Consider the following 27,651-nt stretch of genomic DNA (forward strand, 5'->3'; position numbering starts at 1 on the left):
CCAATCATTAGCGGACCGGAGTTCCGCTGTGGCCACACCTAACCGGGAAATGCCGAAAAGACAAACAAGTATAAAGTAATGTAGAGATGTGAGGAATCAAGAAAAAGCACAAAATGGAAATATTGAGTTCCTATCACAGTCAAACTTGTACAGGTTCGAACCTTATATACCTCCCGTAAGGGGAGGTTTCCATTCTGTTGAATGAGGTGTGATTTTGGAGTTGGTATATTTAAGTAGCGGGGGGTATGGGGGGTGCAGGGGGGTTGCCCCCCTGCTTACAACAGTTTATTTTGTTTTTCCTTTTCTTTTTTTAATTCATAGTTGAAGTTTTGTAGCTTCGAACGGAATGGTTCGTACATTTCGCGTTCGAAGTTATAAAACTTCGACTATGTGAAATAGACCCGGAAATATTTATGGGAGACTTAAATATGACAAGGTAAAATTTACAGTTAAGATAGGAAGAGATGAGATAAAAATGGTGATGTACCATCAATTTTCAGGAAAGTCTCCAGGAACAGATGATATTCCTGTGGAAGTTGAGGAGATAGAAGGGAAGGAAGTGATAAAGACCTAGAAAATTTTAACAGTATTTTCAAACAAGGGGAAGCACCAAAATCATGGAAGAAATATGTGGTGGCTGTATTACCTAAAGACAGTAAAGACCCATCAAACCCTTTTCAACTTTAAAACCATGATTATAAAGTGTTTTAGCTAAAAGAATAGCAAAGGTGTTTTTAAAATTGACATATATAGATTAATGTGGTTTTGTGGAGGACAGGCAAACATCTGCCTACAATGACAGAACACTGATGATCCAGAGGGAAGTAAGATGCAAGAATATACACCTGCTTGGTGGGTTTTGATGCAAAGAAAGCATTTGATAGAGTAAGCTGGGATTTTACTCAGTAGGTCAACAGAAGCATTTGCATTCCCTGATATAATAAGGTTAAATAGGAGGATATATAGCAGGACATTTTTATGGGGTCATGATAAGATAAAGTATTTAGGACTAAGGATTAAAAAAGCCTTCTGTTACAGCAGCTTAGGATATATGGGAAGAGATTAAATAAAATAAAATATAAAAACTGAAACATCTTGTTTATGGATATGGACAGTAAGATACAAGAAGTGAAAATGTTATTAGTCCCTTTAATTTTATATACTAAATAAAAAATCATGCATATTTTATTAACTAAAAGGAGAAGTTGTGGACAATAATTAATAAAGAACTGAAGGAATCTGTTTAGGTGTTTAGGAGGAGAACAGAGCAAGAGATAAGTGAGATAACCTGATCCTTCCAATAGAACAAGGTGGTTTAGGATTATGTGATTTGAAGGGGACATTTTAGAGTTACACAGTTGAGGTTCATATATACATAAATGTACACAAATATATGTGTGTGTGTGTGTGTGTGTGTGTGTGTGTGTGTGTGTGTGTGTGTGTGTGTAAAACAAGCAGAAGATTATAACTCAGAATGGAAAGAAGTGATAATGAAGCAGGGGGAAAGTTCAAGAAATAGAGAGAGAGAGAGAGTGGGATTCTGGACGCAGATCCTCAGTAACAACAATCATACAGAATATTATATTCATAAAGTATCAGAAAGCATTCTAAGAACTAAACAAATACAAGAATGGAGAAAGGAATTTTTTTGACTAGAGATGATTGTGAGTACGGATACAGAAATATGCAAGAGGAGGCTGGAATTTACTGGAAAAAAACGACAAAGTAACCAAGGTATTACGGGCAAATAGCAAGTGAGGGAAAGGTAATGGAGTTGGATGAGGCCAAGAAGATATTTGGACTGTAAGCTAGAGATTGCCTTCCTTAACAATGACTGATATTAGATTACAGGCAAAGAGAAAGGGATAGGGGAATCTTAAATAAAAAACCTGCTCTGGTAGAATTTTTAGTTGAATCTAACACAGAAGCTGATGTTAAAATGGGGATAATTAGTAGGGCAAATAAAATATGGCATGATGTCTATAAGAATCAATCAGATGAGGTTACAATTTACAAGAGATCAATGGGAACACATATGTATGCCTCCCAAGTATGAAACTAAGTCCACAAGGTTTGTTTGGAGGTGTTTACAGACGTATTTGTACACCTCAAGCAGACTTCAAAGATTTTTTCCTCAGGAAGATATCAACTGTTGAAGATGTGATGGGCAAGAAAAAAGTAACTGAGAACATATGTTTTGGAAGTGTATACTATACAAAAGCATGTTTTAAAAACTCCCTACGCAGTACTCTGTCTGAAATTTTAGTTTTGAGCTGGGACACAGGGTCTGAATTGTCTAGACAATAGTAAGGACTTATGAAGTTTAATTCTGTTGGCTGCCAAAAAAGCAATGACTAGAAAATGTAAATCAAAGTCTAAACCAACTGCATTTAAAGTACTATTACAAAAGAACTGGAAGAATGATCTTTAGAAAGGGAAATGAGCAATTACATAGACATAAGCTTACATTCTGGGAACAATACATGCAGGATAATGTTCAGGGGGAGGGGGAGGAGGAAGAGTGAGGTGTAAGAGAAGACAGGAATTCATCAATTTATGTAATGTTGGACTGATGACAGTTACAAAGAAGGAAAAAATATGTGATGTATAATGTATGTAAATGGAAAAATGTTAATATGGTTTGTTTCCATTTCTCTTAATGTATGTTTGCCTATGTCTTAAGTGATACTTTAATAAATATTTACTTTATTTTACATTTGTTTACCAGGGAGCCCCGATTGGATAGAGCTGTCCATTTTCAGTAGAGGCCTGGGGAGAAAAGCTCCAGAACAACTGCTAACATACTATACATAAGACATTTACATGAGCATTGTGGCTTACATATTCACTGATAAAAATATAGCACATGATAACATATGATTGCATAAGATATTTACATAAGCATAGTGGTTTAGACATACAATTAAAAGTATAGCAGATAGTAACATATGATGGTTGTTCATACAGTATGTTTAGTAGAGATAATCTTGAAGATGTACTGAAGATAAGACAAGAAAGGAAAAACTAAGACACAGGCATAGCATTTTTGATGGGCAGAGATACTTACTCCCTGACCTTCTCCCAATCAGACAATAGTGATTCTCCCTTGCCTGCCAAGAGTATTCAAATATCCATGGAAGGCATGCCTTAACCCCATGGTCTATGGTGGTTGTAGGGACTACACCAGAGGGAGCCTGGAAAAAGATGAAAGCACAGCAGAGTCACCCATTTGCAGCTGAGGCACTTTAGCATGATGTGGTGACAAAGGCTGTTTAGTAATCTTCTTTTTTGTGGCTGGAAGAAAGAACAAACAGGTTGTTCCATGGTTGAGCTGAAAAGGATTCATGGAGAAGCCAGGCAGAAGTAGTTAAGTAGTAAAAAATGCAACTTTTTCTCCATAAAACCAAAGTAAAAAGCACTTTAAATGTTTACCCCCAGCCCCAAAGCAAAATAACAATTTTTAACCCAGAAAAATAGTAGTTCTAAATTAGATTTTACAACTTTTTAAGTAAAGAAAAGTGACACTCCCAATTACAAGTAATTAGAAGTAACATGACAGTCATTAAATCACTTTTTGCTAGCTTTAAAATTATTTTACAGAAAAAGTACAACTTCTATCATAAAAATATTATTTTTTGCTTAGTCTTTCATATCTCCTCCTCCTCTTTACTGGCCATGTCTATCCTCCCTTCCATTGATCTAAATACCTAAAGAAGCTTTTGTTTCCACTTTTGACTTTCTTTCTACCAACTCCCTTGCAGCTTGTGCCTTTGTTGCCCTCATTTCCTCTGTGCCATGCCTCCTTTACCTCCCCATTCTGTCTGTCTACCTATTACATGCAGTGTTTTTGTAACACTTGCTATCCTTAATTTCCTGTGAAGCTAAAATAACATCTTACTGTGTCATTCTATTGCTTCCTTAAATCTTTGCTCACATGTCTTAGTAAGGTGGCCCTGAGCCATTTCCATGCTTTAGTTTCTTTGGTTTGCCCTCCTCACAGTCCCTTAGCTCCTTTTAACACTCTCCCTCAGCACCTCATAATCCATTGCCCCTAGAAATATTTTCTTTGTCCTTGTGCTCTAACCTTTTCCTCTCCAAAGACACACACATTTGAAACCAAATTAATGGTGTCTTTACATAGACATACATGCTTCCATTCTGGTCAGAACCCCATCCAGAAGTCTACATTTTCTAGGACAGTAATTCACCAGCTGGTTGACCACTTCATGGCCCAAGACATTAGTAAAAGTCATTATTTCCCCTGGAGCTTGGAATCTTCTGATTGATTCAAATACTCATGAGTATAACCTCTTCCTCCTACTCCACTCTTACTCCTTCTACTGATACATAAGCATTTCTCACCTTTCTCTTCTTTAAGAGCCAGGGCATTTACCAGAATTTCTGCTCCTGTTCCGTTTCCCCTTCACGAGGTGGTGCTCACACTGATGCCCTCATTTATGTAGATTCCTATTCTAATGCCACCCTACCATCTCTGTCACTTTAGAACAATCTATACCCTGGTTGCTCCACATTACACTTTCTCTCTTGTTAACCACCCAGAGTTCTTGTTTATCAGCAATTTCCATGATACCATATTATGTCCAATCATATCACCGAGGTGGCACCTGCCTCAGGTGAAGAACTGTGCATCACAGTTTAGCACCCTCAGTCAAGCTAATGTCTTGTAGGGAAGATGTACTGATTGCCAACAATGTCAATGATATCATCAAAATCACTGTCTTGGCAAAGAACAGGATGCATTATCTTGACAATCATTAACACTCACAAACGTAGTGATGGTACGCAATGATTTCCAGTCAGTGTGGTGCTGATGGAAGTAGTCTACCAAACTAGCTGGCATGGAGAGTCTCTTTTAACAGCTGGACTGACATATAGAAATTTTTCAATATTTTAAATGACAAAAGTAGAACTTGTAGAAGATGATGGGTTGGGAGGGTGGCCTAATGGTTAAGGTGTTTGCCTTACAAACACAAGGTGCAGGGTTTGAGCCTCACAAGGGATAATTGGCTAGGCTTAAAATGGCTCACAAGAGCAGTTAGCTTAGTACTAATCTATGAACCTATGAACCTATGATGAACAGTGGAATAAACAGTAAAAAAAAAAAAAAAAAAAAACATTTGAAATTAACTCTGCTGCAAAAGTAGTACAGATGCCAACAGCCTCAGCAAGAGGAAAGGGATAACTGAATAAACCCATTGATCTCGCTTTCTCTTACATACTTGCTTACTTCCCATTTTATATTAGGGCTACAGAACTACTTGGCAGACTACTGCAAATCCTCAGATAAGGTGGAAGAATGTTCTCAAATTCAGTCACTGTTCTAGGTACAAGAGTGGCCAGGGGATCAAGTGTTAGAATGGGTGTATCACAAAACACTACTAGGAAGACATATCTGTGAATTACATACTCCAAAGCTAAATAAAGTCTAGAAATATACCACTGAAGAGAATCCCGTAAAACAGTAAACAGAGACATAAAAAAAAAAAAAAAAAATTTGTTGGCTGTCTCCTCCTAATCTTCAAACATTGTGCATTACTTTTCTTTTAACATCCAACTCTGCAGTCAGTTTGCAATGAACAAATGTAAATAACACAGATTCACTGTGTGCAGCACATTGAAGAGTTTCCTGCAGTTGTATATAATACAAAATAAGACAGCACTGGGAAGTGCAAATAAATACTACATTCCATTAGGATACAATACCAATGTGACAGAAGAACAGCAAAACAGTAAATACTGTTAATTGTAATAAGGTTATTTTTTCATAGAACTTGCACAGAAAAAAATGTTTTTATACATGTTTCTCATCTACTGTCTGCTGAAAATTAGCTTTCACATAACTCAGTTAGTCCATTTGTTCATTTCAAGTGATGGATGGTTGAAGACGTCATCACAGGTTCATATGTGTTTACTAGGCTAACCACCACAAGGGCCTTTTTAAGCCTAGTCATGCATCCCAAATCTCTGACCAGTTCTCATAGTCTAGATAGGTGTAAGCTGAGGCTTAGGAGATGAAACATTTACAAGCAGAGGCTTGGGAGATGAACCATTTACAGGCTGCCTGGATCCATTAGAGACATGGGTGCCAAACCAGGAATGAATTTCCTCTTCCCCCTATCTTATTGTCCATGTTACACTTGAATTAGGTTAGGGAGGAAATCTGCTTGGAGCCTGTTCCAGAGAAGGGGTAGTCCTCTGGGTAACATACCTGTCGCTCCATAAGGTCCTATTTATAGCACAGTCAAGGTATAAGTAATTAGAATGGGTATTTTCTTCCTTCTGTTATACAGCTATTGAAGTCATGATTCCACCAAAGTGATATGTTTTTTGAGTTAGTTCTGTACTTCTTCCTGTTGAGTACAGCTGCCTCTGTGCAGCTACTAACATGTTTGTATAGGGTTTCTGTGAACAGTTCTGCATAGGCAGCAAAGTGCTCTCATGGTTTATGGGAGCTTAAGATTTTGCCAGGTTATCACTTAATAGTAATAAGTTTGCCTTAAAGTAGTTGGTGAATATTCCAGAGTTAGATGGAGTTCCAAGTTTTATTTTTACCTCATAGGAGACCATTTTGTGGTCTGACCTTACCAGAGAAGACATTACACTAAAACAGACCTGGGCATTTTACGGCACCCGGGCCACATCTGGCCCTTTGGCTGTCCCTGACTGACCTATGAGAAGTCAGATAAACACTTGCTAATTGCAAGAACTTACATTGTTTTTTTTTTTTTCAGACTATCCAGAAATCAAACCGATTCTCCATTAATCTGTGTCAAAAAAGAAAGAGACTATCAGAGTTTAAGAAGGTGGATTTACTATGCTTTTATTTACAGAAAAGCACAGTAAATCAGCAGAATGAAGACATCAGGAATGGAAAAAGAGGGCGGGAGAGGGGAGTAATAAGGAGAAATTGATCATAGGCACTAAACAGCCTATAATTGCAAAGTACCTTGCTAAGGCAAGGGAAAACAGCTCTTGTACTTTAAAGAGCATCAAACCAGGTATAATCCAAGGGTCAGCTTCCGGTGATTTCTCCTGTCCACCTGGTGAATTTGGGCATACTGGGGCAATGCAGCAATTGCCTCATGTACACAGACAACCCTCTCCTACCACCCAAAACCTGTGAGAGATGCACTTACATAGCCAAACTAGAAACAAAGCTCTCTCCACCCAAGATTGTGCTAGACAGTCAAGAGGAGAAGGTTAACACCCGCACTATACCTCAAGCAACACATAGCCCTTCTAAACCCACACCACCAACACCCACACATAGCAACACTAAACCCACATAACATTAACCTGCCCAAGCAACAAGGACCTCTGAAGCTAAAACACAAACACCAGTCACAACCAAAGTTTCATATAGCTCGCACAACCAGTGTGCCACCCAACAACAGCCCCTAAGGCAAGACAACGTACCAAACACTTTAGTCATAAGTGACTCTATAGTCAGGCACACTGATATCCCACTCACCAGGCTGAACAAGGAGAAAATTACAGTCAGCTATCTGTCGGGGGCCGGGATCCGCCACATAATGCATGCACTCAAGTCACTCCACAACAAGTACAAATATGACTCTGTCATTGTCTGTGTTCGAGTGAATGACTTGAGACATACCTCCCTGGACTACATGGAGAGACATGGAAGAGCTCTCGGATCATGTGGCCCAGGCAGGTATGACCCTAGCCCTGAGTAGCATCCTGTCTTCGGCCAGAATTATACCACAGCATAAGGACAAAATGATAGACTTCAACAATTGGCTAAGCTTCTGGTGTCATTCAAAGGGGATCCAGTATCTGTCTGCCTGGGATGACATGATCGACAGACCACGATGCTTTGCCAGAGATGGTCTGCATCTGTCACCCCTGGGATTCAGGTTACTGGCTAAGGCTCTTGCCACCCCTATATAGTGCCTTTTTTAGGCAAAGCTCAAATGACAAAACCACCACCATAATAGGTACAAGCATGCAAAATCTGAAGGTAATGCTACTCAATGATAGAAGTCTAAACCTCAAAATGCACTCTCTCCAGGCACTCCTAAAAATGGAGAACATTGATATCTGTGCAGTAACTGAGACCTGGTTCAAGGTTCCAGACAGCACCCTTGCAATATCAGGCTACAACTCTAACCACACTTTTCGGCCACCAAACCAGGACTGAAATACTAAAGGTGGAGGAGTGTTCATATTCACCAAGGATATTCACAACACCAGGCTAGTTGCCCAACACAATGCGTATGAAATTCTCCAGGTGCAACTAACACTAGGTAAGACTGCAATCCAAATTGTAGCTTGATACAGATCCCCCCCACCATGCCCCAAGATTCTCACTACACCTTTCTAAACATACTGGAAAATATTAGGATACAACCAAACACCCTACTACTGGGTGATTTCAACTACCCTGTCATTAACTGGGAAAACTACTCATCTGCCACCACCTTTGCCCAACGGTTCTTGGAATTCATAAATTCCAACGCCCTGGATCAACTAATCCTTAGTCCCACCAGGGGCTCCAATATCCTAGACCTGGTCATTACCAACATAGGAAATCGAAGCTCCACACCTATGGTCACCCCCTCGTTGGTCATGTCTGACCATAAGCTAATCACCCTTGACATCCACATCCCACCCCCACCCCCAGTAAGGAAATCTCCGTAAAAGACTTCTCCAAAGCCAACTTCATCTTACTCAAATCGGAAGTGACAAACTTCATGACACTCATGCAGCCGGGAACTGAAAGTTTGACTGCTGAATCCTACACTAAGGCACTGTACGAGCACATCAACTCGTGCATGAATCGTGCCATCCTCAATACAACCAAGACGCTCTCCTCCAAAAAAAGGAAGCCACTCTGGTGGTCCCTTGCCATAAACAAACTTTACAACAAAAGGAAGAAACTGTTGCAGAAAAGAGGAAAATCCCAGGATGCAAAAAAACTCCCTTAACAGCCTCAGTAAGAAGTTGAGATCCCTCATAAAATCTGCCAAAGCTAGTTACGAAAATAAAATTGCCAAAGATTCCAAAGACAACCACAAGGCATTCAATAGCTATGTCAAGAATCTAAATGGCAATGCTCAGATTTTCTCTGAGATACAACAGAATGGCATTAAATATACTGATCCCAAGGATATTTCCAATATCCTGGAAGATCGATTCAGTACAAACTTCACCCCCCCTTACCCCCCAAAGGGCCCATCTCAATACCGAAAGATTGCCAAATTCTGGTAAAAACGGCCACACAGGTAAAACACGCACTCTCCAAAGCTAAGAATACAGCATCCATGGGACCAGACGACATCTCAGGCTGTGTACTACATGAACTACAAAATGAACTGGCACCTCACCTAAGTGCCATGTTTAATCATAGCCTTAATCATAGCCTCACCTCAGGCTTCGTGGCCACTCACTGGCATACAGTTATTCCACTCCACAAGGAGGGATCCACCTTGGATTCCAGGAACTACCGCTCCATCAATCTGACGAGCCTGATCTACAAGGCCACGGAACGTATTATCATGGAACTTATAAACAAAGACATTGGCAACCTGCAAACACTGGACCCTACGCAGTTTGGGTTTGTGAAGGGTCGATCTTGTCTCCTGAACCTGACTGACTTCTTCAAATCAGCCTACAGAGCCCTGGAGAAGGGTAAGGTGGTCCACACAGCCTATCTGGACATCACCAAGGCCTTCAACACTATCTCCCACTCTGGAATCATAGATACACTTACTAAGCTGGGCATTAATCCTTACACTCAATGGGTTGCCAACTGGCTTACTGACAGAACCCACACTGTAAAAGTAGCCGACTCCAAATCCAGCTCCAGACAAGTGACAAGTGGAGTACCTCATGGTTCAGTCCTGGGACCGCTCTTGTTTGGCACCTACTTCTCTGAAGTACAGGCCAACTCTAAGGGACTCTGGCTAACAAAGTTCACAGATGACTGCAAACTGGGAGCCATTATTGAATCCCCAAATTATGTGGATATTCTACAAAATGGCCTTACAGAAACAGATGCTTGGTGCCACAGCCATGGGCTCAAGCTCAATGCCAAGAAATGTATAGGTATCCCCTTTGGGAAAAAACATGTACCCATGAATTACCACATAGGTGGCAGTACACCAAACACCGAAAGTGTGACAAGAGACTTAAGGACACAGGTGGATAGTGGTCTCACCTTCAATAACCACATCGCCACAACAGTCAGGAAATCCTTCTGTGTGGCACACCTCATCACTAACGGCCTTTCATCTAGAAAAAAGGAGGTCATTGTCCCACTGTACTCATCCCTCAATAGACCCATTATATAATACAATGCCCCGTTTGGTATGTACCTCTCAAGACATCTGCAACAACTGGAAAGGCTGCAGAAATACCTCACTAAAAGAATCACAGGCCTAAAGCAGATGCCCTATGCTGACCGCCTAAAAAAACTCCACGTATACTCTGCCACATATCATCTATAAGCGACCTCTGCTTAACATACAAGGCCATGTCAAACCCAGAGCTGTTGGACATGCTACACTTAAAAAAATCCCAATCCCTCAGAGAGACACGCTCCAGGGATCTAAACCTTGTCATCACAATGAAAAATAAACATGCTGGAGGGATAGGTTCCTGACCCAGAGACTCCCTAGACTCTGGAATAGAATGCCCATACATGTCAAGCAGAGCATCTCTTTGGCCCTCTTCAAAAGGAACCTTGATGATTGGATGGGAGATAGGAAATTCACCCCCGGGGATCACGTCAGTCGCCCTGCTAGACATGGATCCAGGGAAGTAAATACTGTGGGAAGAAATAGCCAGGAAATTGTTGTGGCTAGGCTTGTATAGGCCCTAGGGCCGATAGCCTAGTACCAACCTATGAGCAAATGGGCGGGGTTGTGGGAGGTGCGAGGGGTGTGTCACTGGTCCGGTTTCATTAGCTGTTACAAATTAGGTAGAAGGAAAGGGATATAAACAAAGTGCATAGCACTCTGCTATCCCTGATTTTTGCAGAACATTCCTAGGTTCTGCTTTATTTTTTTGTCCTGTTCTACCATTTTTTTTTTTGGATTTTCTGATAAATCACTGGGGATTAGCCAGTCAATAACACCAGCCAATAAGAGTTTCATGCTTCTTAGTGTGTGGTGTGGAATCTGGAAGGATGCCTGGGTTTTACACATTGTTATGGTTGCCGGCAATCATTATTTTTTTTTTCTGCTGGACAGGACATCTGCTAAAAAAAGAAGTTGTATCTTATCATAATGTTCCATCTGTATTGTAGATCCTCGTTCAGTCATTATGCATGGGTATCGGTTCCGAGCTCGGAACCGAGCCGGCCATTTTCCAAGCTCGCATCAGCTTCAAACTCTCGAGCTAAAGTCTTACCCACAATCCCCCCTCTCCCTGTTACCTCAGATTGAGTTTGCAAGTCAAAGAAGGTAGAGGCTACCTCTGGTCAAATAACCTAAGAGAACTGGATGGTGAGATCCACTAGAAACCACAGGAGGGGGAAGGAGGGAGGGTCGTAATGACTGAACGAGGATCAACAATACAGATGGAATGTTATGGTAAGACATAACTTCTTTATCTGATATTGTTAATCCTCGTTCATTCCTTACGCATGGGACAGAGTCCCTAGCTACCTCTATTCCTGGGAGGCTCTCATGGAAGGACATTCCTGAGCACCATAGAACCAAAAGATGCTCTTCCCCTGGAGGCCAAATCCAATTTGTAATGATTGATGAAGGTATGAGGTGTAGCCCAAGTTGCAGTTGCACAGATGTCATGTAAAGAAGCTCTGGCATGGAAGGCAGCAGAAGTTGCCACCGACCTTGTTGAATGAGCTTTCATGGTAGTAGGCAACGAGATATTACATTGTGTATAAATAAAGGTCACACAGTCCTTCAAACCATCTAGCTAATGTGACCTTAGCAACAGCAGATCCTAATCTAGGTCCAGAAAAGGCCAAAAATAACTGGTCAGATTTACGAAAGGGTTTAGTCCTGTTTAAGTAAAAATGGATGTGCCTGTGTATATCTAGGGTATGTAGGCAATACTATCCTCTGTCTGAATGATTGGGAAAGAAAACTGGCAATTCAATGGCTTGATTAATGGACATTTCAGAGATCACCTTAGGCAGAAATAGCGGATTAGTTCTCAGAGACACTCTATCTCTATGAAAAATCAAGTATGGACTCTTGATACATAAAGCTTGAAGTTCAGAAATACGTCTGGCAGAAGTAATAGTGACCAAAAACAAGGTTTTCCATGACAAATACTTGAGGTCGCAAGAAGAGGCTGGTTTGAAAGGTGACATTGTCAGAGCTTGTAGAATTAATGATAAATCCCATGGTTGAATAGATTCTCTAAAAGGTGGCTTCAGATGATTCACACCTTTTATGATGGTTTTGCACAATTTATGGGATATAAGAGAGGAATCTTGGACACCCTCATGAAAAGAAAGAAAAGAAATTGCAGCCAAATGAACTCTAATGGTAGAGGCCGATAGACCCAATTGAAATAGGTCGGCCAGATAGTCTAGTATTATAGACACTGGTGCTGAAAAGGGGTCTACTTGTTAATCTTTCAGCCAACAGGTACATTTTTTACACTTGCTCAGATAAGTAATTCTAGTGGAAGACTTATGAGAAGCAATGAGAATATCACGTACTGGTAAAGAAAGATCATTCTGCCTGGCAATCAAGGGAATTGGAGTAGCCAAGCCGTGAGCTTCAGGCTGTTCAAGTTGGGATGAATCAGGTTCTGTGGGTGTGAGATCAACTCCGGGGTTGGATGGAGAATCCATGTTTGATTTAGTAGGTGAGGCCAAAGGAAGAGGAACCAAATCTGCCGAGGCCAATATGGTGCTATGAGGATCACCTTGCTCTTCAACAGATGGGCTTTCTTCAGAAACTGGGGAATGAGGGTAAAGGGTGGAAATGCATAAAGGAGACCGGAGGGCCAATCGTGGACTAGAGCGTCTCTGGGTGACTGTCCTGGAGGGGGAATCAGGGCGAAGTAGTTGCTGCATTTGTAGCTGGTCGGGGATGCAAAGAAGTCACAGCAAAGACGGCCCCAGCAGTGGAAAATCTACGCCGCTATCAAGGGATTCAGGGACCACTCGTGAGGTTGCAGAATGCACCTGCTGAGTCTGTCTGCTATCACGTTGGAACTCCCAGGAATGTGCGTTGCTAGAAGAAAACAGTTGGTAGCCATCGCCCATTGCCATATCCTCATGGCCTCTCAACAAAGGGGGTAAGATTTGGTTCCACCTTGCTTGTTGATGTACCAGACCACCGCCATGTTGTCTGACTGAATCACAATTGTCCCAGACGGCAGCAGGGGATGGAATTCTTGCAACACCAGAAGCACCACCCTCAGCTCTAGAACATTTATATGCAGATGGGCCTCCAGTTCGGACCAAGGGCCTTGGACTGTCTGTCCCTGACATAGCCCCCCCCCCACCCCATCAGGGAGGCGTCCATGGTCACTGTGGCCTTGGGTTGCTGGGGGGGGGAGAAGGGGCAAGACCATTGTGAGAGATTGTGTCTCATCCACCAATTTAAATCCTGTTTGCACCAGTGGATTACTCGAATCATGGCTGAAAGAGGATGCTGAAAAGGATACCATTGGGTGAGCAGTAGCCATTGTAGAAGCCTCATGTGAAACCTGGCCAGGGGAAAAATGGTGATGGAGGCTGCCATGGAACCCAACAGCTGTAGAACCAAGTGAGGTGTGGATTTTTCCTTTAAAAGTAATGGAATTAGTTGTTGCATTATCCTTAGAATTCTGTGCTCTGGAATAGCAGCTCTGCAGTTTTTTGTGTTCAAGATAACTCCTATGAATTCTGTCGACTGAGATGGGGTGAGATTGGATTTCTGCCAGTTTATGATTATGCCTAGCCTTTGAGCAGCAAGGAGAGAGTATGCCAGGGCTTTTTCCAGTAGATGCCTGGTGGGGGCAGAATTGAGCCAGTCGTCTAGGTATGGAAACACCTGGAATCCTTGAAGTCGCAAGTGAGCTGTGACAACTGCCATGCACTTTGTGAACACTCTTGGGGCTGTAGAGAGTCCGAAGGGCAGTACTCTGAACTGGTAGTGACTGGCTCCCACACGGAAGCGCAGAACTCTTCTTGATGGCCTGTCCACATTTATGTGGTAGTACGCATCTTGAAGATCTATAGAGCACATCCAATCGTCTTTTTTCAAAAGTGGGAGGACAGACTGTATTGTGACCATCCGGAATTTTTGTACTCTCACAAACTTGTTCAATACACTGAGATCCAAGATTGGTCTCCAGTCCTCGGTTTTCTTTGGCGCCAAAAATAGTCTTGAGTAGAATCCAGATCCTATCTGGTCTGGAGGGACTATTTGGATGACTCTCTTTCTTAGCAGCTTTTCTATCTCTAGTGCTGCTTCTTCCCTTTGACTGGGTGGAATGTCGGGAAGATTTTTTGAGGGGACAGGACAAAGATCGAAGAGGATATGATAACCTCTGGTTATAATCCTTTGTAGCCAGGAATCGGTGGTGATGGTTAGCCAGGCATAAGGGTACAAGGAGAAACGTCCCCCAACCACCTCCAGAGGAAAGGAGTTTGGCCGCTCTTCAGGAGCACTGGTAGGATTGACCAGAAAAAGAATCCCTGGAACCCTGGTTATGCGGACCCCCTCTACCCCAAAAGGAGCATCATACCTGTGAGTTTCTCCCTCTGCCTCTGGTGGAGAACTTGGCCTATGTGTCATGGAAAGGACCCTGAGATTTCTTGAACCATATCTTCCCACTCTTTTGGTTTCGGCAGAAAGCACATTGAGGGGAAGAATAATGGACACCTACAGCAGAAAAGGTCTTACCGTCCTGTTCACATCTGGCCAGTGTGCTTTTAACTTTGGGCCCAAACAATGAGGAGGCCTCAATGGGGGCATTAAGAAAAGAAGACTTAAAGGGTTCCGCGAAGTTGCACAAGCGCATCCAGACATGTTGTCTCAAGACTGCAGCTGAACCCGCTGCTCTAGCTGCTCCTTCTAATGCGTGAGATATCAGTCACATAGAGGAGTTAGATATAGATTCAATGGTGGCCAGCTGAGAGGCCACTTTGTCATGGACCTCATCAGACATGGCACCAGCCAAGGCTTCAGAGAGCTCAGAAACTAGATCCCTTTGAAGCCTGGTAAAATGTGCCATATAATTCAGGGACCTGATAGCAAAAGTCATTGAAGCAAAGGTGCGCGTCCCTATCCTGTCCAGGGCCCGGAACTCTTTGTTAGGTGGATGGACAATCTGGCTTTCTTCTTCTGCCAGATCCTTTTTTGTTGCGGCCACCACCACCAAAGCATCCACAGGAAGACCTTTGGACCAATGGGGATCCGAAGCAGGAGGGGGACAAGATCTTATCTGGCCTTTGGGAAATAGCTTTGATGGTATCAGGAGCCTTCCAAGCATGCTGCACGATGAGCCGGACAAGTTTATCGGCAGGTGGAGTAACCCAGGAGGTAGGGGGCTGGGTGCGAAAGGCCTGCAGGAACACAGATTCCTCAGAGGTCAGATTAGAGGACTGCCAGTCACCTCTCTGTTTCAGGATTTTGAGGATATCACCAAAGGATACCTCAGAGGGTGACCGAGGGGATCCTTCCCCCTCATCGAAATCTGTCTCTTCGGTGAGAGACTCCTCTGTGGAGTCCATGTGCTTCCTCTTACACAAACTTTTCTGGTGGACCTCCTCAGTGGGAGAAGCTGGAGAAGACAGCGGAAAAGGAGATTCCTGAGGAAATATGTCCTCCGGCCCTTGCACCCGGTGTCCACTAGGTGCGACTTGTGAAACCAGTGTACCAGAGGAGGGCGGAGGTATAGACAGTCTGGTATCGCCAGCAGCAGTGAAAGCCTTCTCCATCAGTTGGAAGGCTGGTCCACCCGAAGAGGACTGTATGTCTAGGACAGGGGTCACCCCTCCCCTAAGTGGTTCAGCCTGCCGACCCAGAGTCCCTGGATGGCTGTGGAGCAGCAAGCTATGCATGTCACAGCTGACATCCTGGGTCGTAGCAAAACTTTCCTGCCACAAAAGGAACTGCGGTTCCTTATTGAGATCCATAAAGAGAACCGCAGAAGGGGAAGTCTGTACTACATCCATGGACTTCAAAGGCAATGAAGGAGGAGAATAAGAAGGGGTCTTTGGAGATAGGTGATCACCTCCAAAGGAAGGATAGTTCCTGAGGGGTGGGATACCTCTGGCCAAGAGTACTTATTCCACAAGACACAACAAATCATGTTCGGAAAGGCTTTTAGTGGACCTCACGAAGACTGAGGGAGAAACAGGCCTGTCCACAGAAGAGGCAGACTCGGTGCCCATCTCATCTGACTGCACCGAGGACAACGGTGCTGAGAGAGACTGGACTACTGTTGCCTGCATCGAAGAAGTCATCGGTGCCGAAGTCATTGTCTACACCAACACAGGGATCAGTGCCGAAGTTGGAACTGACAAAACTGGAGTCAACAATAAAGGCGTCGGTTCTGAGGAAGATCTCGGAGCCGACATGGTCAAGGCCTGCACCGAGTGAACGGTCGGTGCCGATACAGTGGTAATGGTCTGAAAAGAGGAGCCTCTCGTGCCAATATATAGAAGACTGCAGGAGAAGACGGAGCCGAAATCAGTAATGGAGTCGAAGGTCTGGGCACATAAAGCAATGGGGCTGACAGAGAGCTCTGGAGCTGAAACTTTAGCCTTTTTAGGTTTTGGTTGGCAGGAGTCCCCAGCCGGGGACAAAGGCAAAGATTTAGCCTTAATAGGAACATCCAAAGTTTTCTTATGGTCTCTAGGAGGGGTTGAGACCTCCGACCCAGAAATAGCCTCTGAAAAGGGAGATTTTAGAAGTCCCTTCAGTATCAGCTTGTTTTTCCTTTCCAACAAGGTTCTATTAGAAAAGTTCTCACAAATAGTACAAGGTGGGTCAACAGACAAATGGGAAGCTCCCAAACAATAAACACACACAGAGTGTGCATCAGACGTAGGCAGCTTGTGTCCACAATCAAAACACCGCTTAAACCCCGGACTACATTTTTTATCTGCCATGACAGCAAATTAAATAACAGAAAAGTACCAACAATTGTACAAGACAGTACCTGAAGGTATGAGAGAAAAAGGGAAAAAGATTACCAATGATGGTAAAGAGAGAATACCTCATGGTAAAAGTAGTAAAGAAAAAGCAGAAAAACCTGAAGAAATTATGAACGCTAGAAGCGATAGGGTAAGAGACAATAAAATATGAACTTTTCTGACAGAAAAGTAATCTGTAAAGCTATTAAACAACAATTGACTGTACTTAGCTCGAGAGAAGTAGCTTGACAAGACTGAATGGCAACGCGGCAAACGAAATCTGGGGTAAAAGGGAGAGGGGGATTGTAGGTAAGAGTTTAGCTCAAGAGTTTGCAGCTGACGCGAGCTTGGAAAATGGCCGGCTCGGTTCCGAGCTCGGAACCGATACCCATGCGTAAGGAATGAACAAGGATTAACAATATCAGATTGGTTAATACAGTGCTGATCCTTGCTGATGACCAAAACATTCAAATTGGGGGTGAGGCTAAACTTGGAGTAATTTGAAAAATAAAGTTTGATATTTCATTAAATGTATAATTGCAAGGCAAACCTATGCACTGCATTAAAAAGTTACTACATACTGATTAAACCTCCTCCCCCTTCTTCTGCTCATGAATAGCATTCCTTTGTTTGCGGGTCATGTGCTTTTCTTCACATAACATCTAGCAAACTGTTGTAGGGCAGGAAACACTTTTGGGAAAGCGAGGTCTGTTTACCATCAAAGAGTGAAGCAGACACCCCTCCCAAGAATTTTCAACTCCCGTGATTAACTTTGGTATAGAATCTTATTGATTAAATGCACTCCTCCAAAACAGGCAAAAGCAAACTAACCAGGCAGAGTCTGGGTGAGCTTTTCCAGTAAAACTCAGCCTCCCCCCTTGTTTGGGGGACATGCAGCCTGCATCATCACAATGGCTATTACACAGTCAGCACATAATGGCACTTCTCCACAGACCACCAAAGACAGATATTGCAAAGGCAATTGGTGAGCCACACATGCACACCTCAGGGTCACATCTGTGTCTACCACCCATTTTCAATGGGCCATAATGGCACTCATGTCCTGGCCTGCACCTAGGACAGTCATTCTCATACTTTCTTGTTGATTCTTTCAGAGGGATCTGGGTCACCAGACTTTATCCCTCTGGTTAACAGTGCCCAATGGCTAAGAAAACGTAAGACATATTCTTTTTCACAGTATAGCCTCCTGAAATCAAGAAATTTTTGGGATGATTCTTGTGTAAGTGATTAGTACAACAGCTAGTGCTGAGAAACTATGCACCCATGCTATATCCAGATGAAGAATGAATAACAATTCAAGCATTATTCTCTCCTAAATAGTTACATGGGGAGACTTTTTTAAATTGTCATTTACCCATTAAGCCCCGCTCTTCTACATTCTGAAAGAAGGGAATCTACACTCCTGAGGTGAGGCACATCAGAATAACGTGCTTAGTCTTTCCACTAATGGTTTAGAGAAAGTAACAGTTCACAGTTCAAGTACCTACCTCATTAGATGCTGTTGGTAGGAAAGTCATTGCTGCTGCCAGACTTCCTTGGGCTGCTAGTAAACTGGAATACTGTGTAAGCTTCTCAGCCAAGACCTGTCCTTGTACTGGCACCTCAGACTCTTGCAGCATATCCACGGACTTCTTCAGAATCATCGCCTTCTCCACAAGTGCCTGCAGAAAGGTGATACAGTTACCTCCCATACTTTACAAGTACAGATCTTTGTTTTTCCAACTTTGACCTTATTGCTGTTGACAAAGAACACATTCCTGATACATCACAGACATTTTAAGAGAAGATACATTAGCACAGCAAAGCAAATTACAGATTTTTTTTTATCTTATTCAGTTGTTTACCAGATAATCCTCTCTTCCTGAGTTACCTGGGAGCAGTGTCTGCTTGACTGTGGTGAAAGATGCAAGGTTTAATAATTCAAACTGGAAAAAAAACAATCAAACTCAAGACTATAAGATTAAACTCACTGGCAAATCACAGCCCTAATCCTCCTATGTTAAACTAACTAAAACTAGAGACACTGAGAAGACAGTTGCCAACCAGTGAATCAAGGGAAGTGCCTGAGGTTTTCATACTTGCTTTTCTGGATAGGGGAGCATATACTTCAGTAGTCCAGATTTTCAAAGAATGTCTAGATTCTTGCCCCATATTTTTGGTCTGTTCCTCATAAAATTTGTGTTATTTTAGCAAATCAATGAGGACTGAAGTCACTAAATAAAGACATACATTTGAGTTTTAGATTTCACATCCTTCTGAAAATGCATGCTAACACAAATCCTTCTATTCTAGAAACTTTTTTAAGTTAATAAGCGCAATATCTGAAATATGTCCCTATTTTTGGGCTTTTGTCCTCCATTATTTTAGGCTTCATTCAGATTTCTCGCATTAAGAGGTTGAGAAGTTTGCAAGGGAGTAAAAAGACAATCCCAAAGGAACTGTCAAGTCACCTTTGCAAGAAAGATCTGGGAGTACAACAAAGTGATGTGCTTGTTATATCAAAGTTTGGAAAGGGCAGCTAACAGGATACAAACCCATGCCTCCGGTCTTACAGCTTCTACCAATGTTAAACTTAATGTTGCCATAATTAGGTGACAATTAACTGTCTCAAATCACTCAAACCAATGAAGTCTGGTTAGTAAGAGATGATCTATTAAGGTGGCAAAACTAACATAAGCAGCTGGATGATGCCTCTTATAAGAGTCATATTTTAAAATCCCATTCAAGCAAAGCACACCACAGTGGCCAGCTCTTGGCAAAAAACGTGTTTATTAAACTGTTTCATCAAGATTGTAAACTGCCTCTCGGGTCATCAACAAAGTCAGTTTATACTTCATAAGAAAATACTAGACAATCAGTTTGCAGACTATTACACACATAGCCAATAATCAGACACTGACAAAGGTGAGAATCAAACCCTGTATATTGTAGCTGTGAGATAAACACCTTAAACATTATGCCAACCCTCTAAACCACCCTACTTAAATGGGGTAACATCTAAGCAATGTGCCTAAACATTCAAATATTTTATTTTTTTTGTCCAGCCCTACTGCCCTGCTGCAGTCAATAGCTGATAGAAAAAGACAAAGTAAGAGCATCCAAAAAGTGGTGTGATTTTTTTAACAATTTTTATTTTATTAAATTTTCAAAGCATGTACATCAAGTGAGTCCAGAAATATAATGCCATGTTAGATAAAACAGTTATGCACTCACCATAACGTTCCACCTGTGTTGTCCATTTTCATTCTTCCTCAACATGTGGGTTCGGATCCAATCTTCAGTTACAGCTCGGCCGCTTTTACAACTCGTGGATACTGCAAGCTCTTGAGCTCCTCCCTTACTCATAATATTATAATCCCCCTCCATGCCTCAGATCTTGTTTGCTGCTCTTTACTGTTAAATAGCAGTGCAAAAAATAATGGTTGTATGTGAAACCACTACCTGGAGCTCAAAAAACAGAACTTTGGTTCCCATGGTATCTTCACATTCTTCCAGAAGTCATAAATAAAACAAGGTATGGGGTTGGGGAGTTGAGGAAGAATGAAGATGGACAACACAGATGGAACATTATGATGAGTACATTAAGTTCTTTATCTGATGTTGTCAATTTTCATTGATTTCTCAACATGTGGGACAGAGTCTGCATCTACCTAAATCCCAGGTCGACGCTAAGAAAGGATACTCCTGAGTACTGTTGAGCTGAAGGCTGCTCTTCTGCTAGACAGTGGATCAACTTTCTAACGAGTAATAAAAGTATGATGATTAGCCCTAGTAGCTGCAGCACAAATACTGTCCATGGAAGAACTGGATAGAAATACTGAAGAGGTTATCATGGATCTGGTTGAATGGGCCCTCAAGGGTTTTGGCAGGGATAAACCCAATCTGTTGTAGACAAAGGAAATGCAATCAGTTAGCCACTTAGCTAAAGTTATTTTAGTAAATGGCTTTCCCAATCTTGATTCTGAAAAGGAGATAATCAATCTGACTTTCTGTTCTATGCAGATAAAAATGTAATTGTCTGTGAACATCCAGCAAATGTAAAATGTATTCTCCTTTGTTCGAGAAATTTGGGAAGGCTGGGAGAATGATTAATATTGGATCCTGACACTGCCTTAGGAAGAAAAGATGGATTGGTTCAGAAGGACACCCTATCTTTATGAAAAATTAAATAAGGGGGTTTAGAAGACAAGGCTTGATGTTTTGAAACTCTCCTACCCAATGTTATCGCTGCTAAACAAAAATATAGTTTTGTTAGAAATTTTAATTCACATCCTGTAGCCGGTTCAAATGGTGATTGAGTCAGGGCTTGTAACACTAAATTCAAATCCCTTGGTGGAGTAGGATCTTTAAAGGGAGGTCATAGTAAAAAGGTACCTTTTATAAATGCCTTACAGAATTGTGATGTAGCTAAGGTAGAACTGTCAACTCTAATATGAAAATAAGAAATAGCAGCTAATTGTACTTTAACTGTTGAGGAACTGGCCCCTTCATTAAAAACAGTAGCCAAAAATTCAAGAACTGTGAGTACTGGACCTGAAAAGGGATCAATGTTTTTCTGTTATGCCCAAAAAACAAATCTTTTCCATTTACTTTTGTAAATCCTCCTAGTTGAAGCTTTGTGGAAAGACAAAAGAATATGATGGACAGGGGAGAAGATTTTGAGCTGTCTAGTTATCAGTGGAATTGGAGAAACCATGCAAGTCAACTTTAGGCCCAAAATGTCCCAGTGAAATTTGTCGGTCGGATGAGACGGAAGATCTGGAATTGGATCCAGGGAGGATGAACAAGATGAGGCCAAAGGAAGTGGAATCAAATCTGACGAGGCTAATAAGGGGCAATGAGCATTACTGTGCTCTTCAATCGAGATGCTTTTTGAAGAAACCTGGGGATCAGGGGAGTTAGGGGGTAAGCGTAAAGGAGACTGGGGGGGCCTACTGTGGAGGACAACATCTCTCAGTGACTTCTTCACTGGGGGATCAAGACAAAAAAAACCTGCTGCACTTTCTGACGGGAGATGCAGGGAGGTCACAGCACGGCTGGCCCCAATGATGGAATATCCTCTCCACAATTTTCTTATTGAGAAACCACTCATGAGGCAATAGGATGGACCTGCTCAACTTGTCTGGTATCAAGTTGGATTTGCCCAGAATGTGCAATGATATCAGAAATCGATGGGATGAAATTGCCCACTGCCACACTCTTAGAGCTTCTCGACATAAGGGCTAAGATCTGGTGCCTTCTTGTTTGCTGATGACACTACTGACATGCTGTCCATCTGAATCACAATAGATCATGAAGGGAGAGAGTCTTAAAAAGCCTGCAATGCTAGGAGAATTGCTCTCATCTCTATGACACTGATATTTGTGTTGCCCTCTTCTGGGGATCAGGCGCCTTGGACTGTCTTTCCCAAGAAGTGTCCCCCATCACCCCAACTGGGATGTGTCCATGGTCACAATGGCTTTTGGCTTTGGTTTGAGGAAGTACGAAAGGATGTCCCTGTAAAATTTGTTCTGAGCAAATTCACCACCTGAGGTATCTTTTGCATGCCTGAGTTATTTTGATCTGGGTGGACAAAGGCTGGTACATGATGGACCACTGAGTTACCAGCGCCCACTGATGAATTCTCATATGGTATCTTGCCCAAAGGGAACCAGAATTATGGCAGCAGACATGGACCCTAAAGCCTGTAGAATCAGTCGGGCTGACAGTGAGGAGTTCTAAATTAACTTTTGGACTTGAAATCAAATCATTTGTACTCTTAGAAATGGAAGGAAGGCTATCACTGATACAGTATTGAACAAGGCTTCTATAAATTCTAGCACTGGAATTAGTTCTAGCTGAGATTTGTTGAGATTGATGGTAATGCCTAGGTGAGAACACAAACGGAGTACATAATCTCTTGCTCTGCCCAGTAGATGCCTGGTTGGAGTGATTATGAGCCAGTCATCCAGAAAAGGAAATACTCAGAATCTGTGCAGTCTCAAGTGAGCTTACTACTGCCATGCATTTGGTGAACACCCTGGGGGCTATGGGTGAGGCCGAAGGAAAGAGGTCTTAATTGGTAATGACTGGCTCCCAGCCAGAAGCACATGTATCTCCTGAATTGCATGTTCATTTTTATGTGATAGTACTCATCCTGAAGATCTACTGAGCACATCCAGTCATCCTTGTCCAGGGAAGGCAAAACGGACTGAACTGTGACCATCAAACTTTCTATATTAAATCAATTCATTCAGATTGCTGAGATACAAAATTGGTCTCCAGTCCCCTGTTTTTTTGGCACTAAAAAGAATCTTGAGTAAGTTCCAGATTCTTTCTGGTCTGGGGGACCTGTTGGATGACAAGCAGCTTTTTTATTTCTCAAGGTGCTGCTTTCCTCTGTCTGGGTGGAACATCGGGAATTCTGTTTACTTGCAAAGGAGGGGTAGGGAAAAGGGAATCATATAACTTCTGGAAATAATCCCCTCTACCACCTACCTACATATATCCATAGAACCCAACTACACATCCCCAAACCTCACACATACAAATCTATCAGGAACCTCACCTACTTTAACCAAAACATATTTATCACTACCCTCCAAGCTCAAAACTGGTCCCCATTAAAATCACTGCCCCTAGATAACACTGTACACAATTTTAAAAACATCTTTCTTAGCACATTAAATAGTCTAGCATCTCATCATAGAAAATGAACAAAACAAAACCATGCCCCCCTGGTTAACTAACCATACAAAACAAACCCTCCTGTCTAGAGACAAAGCCTGAAAATTTGGAAAAAATGTAGAGCTATAGAAAAATGAACAAAACTTTAAAAAAAAACTTGAAATGCTGCAAAAAAAAATCATCATAACTGATTAGAAAACCTATTTCTTCTCACAACTATCCTCTCAAAGTAATAAAAAAAATTCTGGAAATCTGTAGCCTCCCTTCTTAACCCAGGCAACATTCAAAACCCATCACCCTCTCCCGACAAAGACCCCTACCAAATAGCACAGATATGCAACACCAATTTCACTGAAACCATCCAAAAACTAATTAAGGATTCATCCTCAAAAACTAACCCTAATTTTAGGAATACCACACAAACAGACCCCATATCTACCTCTATACATATTATAGCTCCCTCTAATAGTATTCCACCCAATCCACCTTTTTCACTACAACTGGTACCTACATCCCTAGTTCACAGTTTCATAGTTTAGTACTAGGTTCATAGGCTAAGTGCCCTTGTGGGCCATGTTAAGCCTAGCCAATTACCCCATATGAGAATCAAGCCCTGCACCTTGTGTCTGTAAGGTAAACACCTTAACCATTACGCAATTCTAAAAGTGCTAAAGTGCTAACCAAACTAAAGCCCTGCTCACTCTCCAATGATAACTTATCACCAGAATACTTGCAACACCAGAATACTTGCAACTTGCTGCCAGAGCTATAGCTTAAAATGTTAGTATTCTTATCAATCGTTCTACCACTGAACCTTATGTGCCCCAACTACGGAAAAAATCCATTATAACCCTACTAGACAAAGAGGGTAATGCTCACAATCGCTCACACTACTGACACATCTCCATTCTCTCCCCACTATCAAAAATCCTGGAAAAATGCATACAAACATTAACAACAACCTCCTAGCTCCCACAACATAGTTTCTGCCCTGGTCATAGCATGTCCACAGTTTTATTCTCCTTCACTGATACTGTGAATAAAGCTCTTGATGTTGTCCTATCAACTTCAGTACTCCTACTGGACCTATCAAAAGCTTTTGATACAGAATCACACCCTAAGCTATTACAACACTTACAAAAAGTTGGATGCTCTCTAAGTGTAATAACCTGGTTTTCCTCTTACCTACGTGATAGACAGCAATCCGTTAGATGGCAAAACCAACAGAGTACCTGGCAAACAACACAGGTGTCCACCAAGGGTCCATTTTAGGACCACTACTCTTCAATATATTCATTAATGATCTAAATAAAGCCACCCAACAAAGCATATTGATTCAATATGCAGATAATTCAGCTATAATCTCTTCCTCCAACAAGATCAATAACCTCCAGATCACCACCCAAGATGCTTTCTCCTCCATAGAAACCTGGTTAAATGACACCCACTTCATGCTGAACCCCAAAAAAAACTAAACTGTTATTCTAAACAAAACAAAACAAAAAAAAAAAATATATATATATATATATATATATATATATATATATATATATATAAAAAAGTAGATGGTGCCAAAAGCAGTGCAACAACCATGAAACAAAAAGCTGCTAGCGTTGCCAATAACTAGTCCCCAAAAACACGATTAAGAGAGTATTTATTAAAAAAAACACACAGAAAATTCAATAAAGGATAAGCGCTTTCATCACAATGACTTCATATATACATATACACACACACACACACACACACACACACACACACACACACACACACACACACACACACACACACACACAAAATAGCAAAATGGCTAAACAATAAAATCTGCACTTTAATATATTAAAAAACAACTGGTAAGCACTTTCATTCACATAGAACTTCTTCAGATTATTCTCATCAAAACCTCCAACTGTAGAATTCAAGATTTTTTTCACATAAAACAGAAATTGAATAGGTGCAATACGCAAAACTTTTAGGAATTACTACTGATGACAAACTCTCCTTTGAACAACACATACTCAATACAGTAAAGAAGACCCACTTTAAACTAGGCAAACTATACAGACGTAAATTCTACCTAGATAAACAAAGATAAAAATAACACTTTGCTTATCCCATTCTCTCTTGTATGGAAACCTCATTTTCACCAACCTCCATTCATCCCACAGTAATAAGCTGCATTCATGCTACTACACAATAGCAAAATTCACCTCCAACATGTCGAACCGCTCACACCACTGCAACGTTATCTCAAACCTGTCCTGGCTACAGTTTCACCACTATCTCTACTGCACTCAACTAACATTTGCTCATACACTAATTTTCCAACCTGATAGCTGTCCTGCACTCCAGTCTATCTTACACACACACCCCCCAACTTGAACCCTCCTCTCCTCAGAAAGAACCCTTCTAAATGTAGCTAAACCCAATAAGAGACAGCAGGACAATGCTTATAGTCGTATAACATTGTCAAACTATGGAATAGAATCCACTCATCTATTACTCAGCTCAACTCCCTAATAGCCTTTAAAGTTGCACTAAAAACCCACTTTGCAAACAATCTCAACTGTACCTGTGAAATACAGTGTAAGCCCCCTTAACTTTACAAACACAATTTACCCAGAATCTACCTTCAGCCCTCTCTGATATCTTTTCTTCCTCATCTGAATTATTTCTCCTACCTATATGTATCAGTTTTACTACGTTTCATGATTACTCTCATGGGGATTGAAAGTATGTTATACTTTACTAAAGTCTATTATTCTTCTGTGATTGAAAGTATATTAAGTATCCATATGCATCTCTTCAATCTCTGCATTTGTTTTGTACTTGTTCTTCTATAATAATTTAACTGTAGAGCTTTTCACCCCGGGCCTCCATTGAAAAAGGTTCTGACCCAGTGGACTTTCCCGGTCAACAAATGTCAATACATAAATAAATAATAAATTAATACATCTTTTGTAATATTTAGCCAGGCACTCTGGTGCAGGGATAGATGACTCCTGACTGCCTCCAGAGGTGGACAATTAGGCCTCCTTTCAGGAACACTGGTAAGGTCTTGTCAGAGAAGGAATCTCTGGACCCCTGGTTCTGAGGGCCTCCTCTGCCATGCAGGCAGCATCTTCTGTTAGAATTCTTCCTCTGCCCCTGGGGGAACTATCTACACATGGATTATGGAAAAGACCCGGAGACATTTTGAACCACATTTAACAACCACTTCACTGATTCCTACAGAAAGTTCTTTGAAGAGTTGAAAAACGTACACCCACTCCAGACAGAGTCTCACCAGCTTGGTCACACCTGGAGAGAGTGTCTTTAACTTTACAGCAAAACAAAGAACTTCTGTCAAAGGGTGCACTGACAAAGGAGGACTTGGAAGGGTTCTGCAAAATCACATGTCTCCTAATGGAAATGACTGAACCCGCTGCCCCCGAGGTACATTCAGCTACACGTGAAATGAGCCTCATGGATGAATTTGCAATGGACTGTAAGATAGCCAACTGTGAGGCAACAGAAGTCTGTGCCTCAGCATTTATTGCTCCTGAGAGGGATTTGGAGAGTTCTTTAAATCCCTCTGAAGTCTCATAAAGGGGGCTAAATAATTCAGCAATCTAAGTGCGAAAGTCGCTGAAGCGTAAATACGTTTCCCAAATCTGTCAAACATGGTAGACTCCCTGTTAGGGGAATGAACGGATGAACTCTGCTCCGCAAGTTCTTTCTTTGTGGCCACTGCTATGACCATAGCATCTATTGATGCTCCTTTGCTCCAAACTCTTTTCCCATTGGTGGTGCCAGGATCCTATCTGATCTCTTAGGGATCAGCTCAACAGAACTGGGTTCCTTCCACACCCACCAAGACATCAAATCAATGA

General features: G+C 41.8%; 1 protein-coding gene across 1 annotated transcript in view; it reads right to left on the reverse strand.

Moving 5' to 3' along the window:
- The window catches only part of SEC31B (SEC31 homolog B, COPII coat complex component), a 1,631,704-nt gene that overhangs the window by 304,319 nt on the left and 1,299,734 nt on the right, over positions 1-27,651 (reverse strand). The window contains exon 21 of the mRNA XM_044055612.1: positions 18,601-18,774. Coding sequence (XP_043911547.1) covers positions 18,601-18,774 — 174 coding nt within the window. The remainder of the gene's footprint in view (positions 1-18,600; positions 18,775-27,651) is intronic.

The sequence above is a fragment of the Protopterus annectens genome, chromosome 14.part0, assembly GCF_019279795.1.
Source record: "Protopterus annectens isolate FY-2018-M chromosome 14.part0, PAN1.0, whole genome shotgun sequence".
In the NCBI taxonomy this organism is placed as follows: domain Eukaryota; kingdom Metazoa; phylum Chordata; order Ceratodontiformes; family Protopteridae; genus Protopterus; species Protopterus annectens.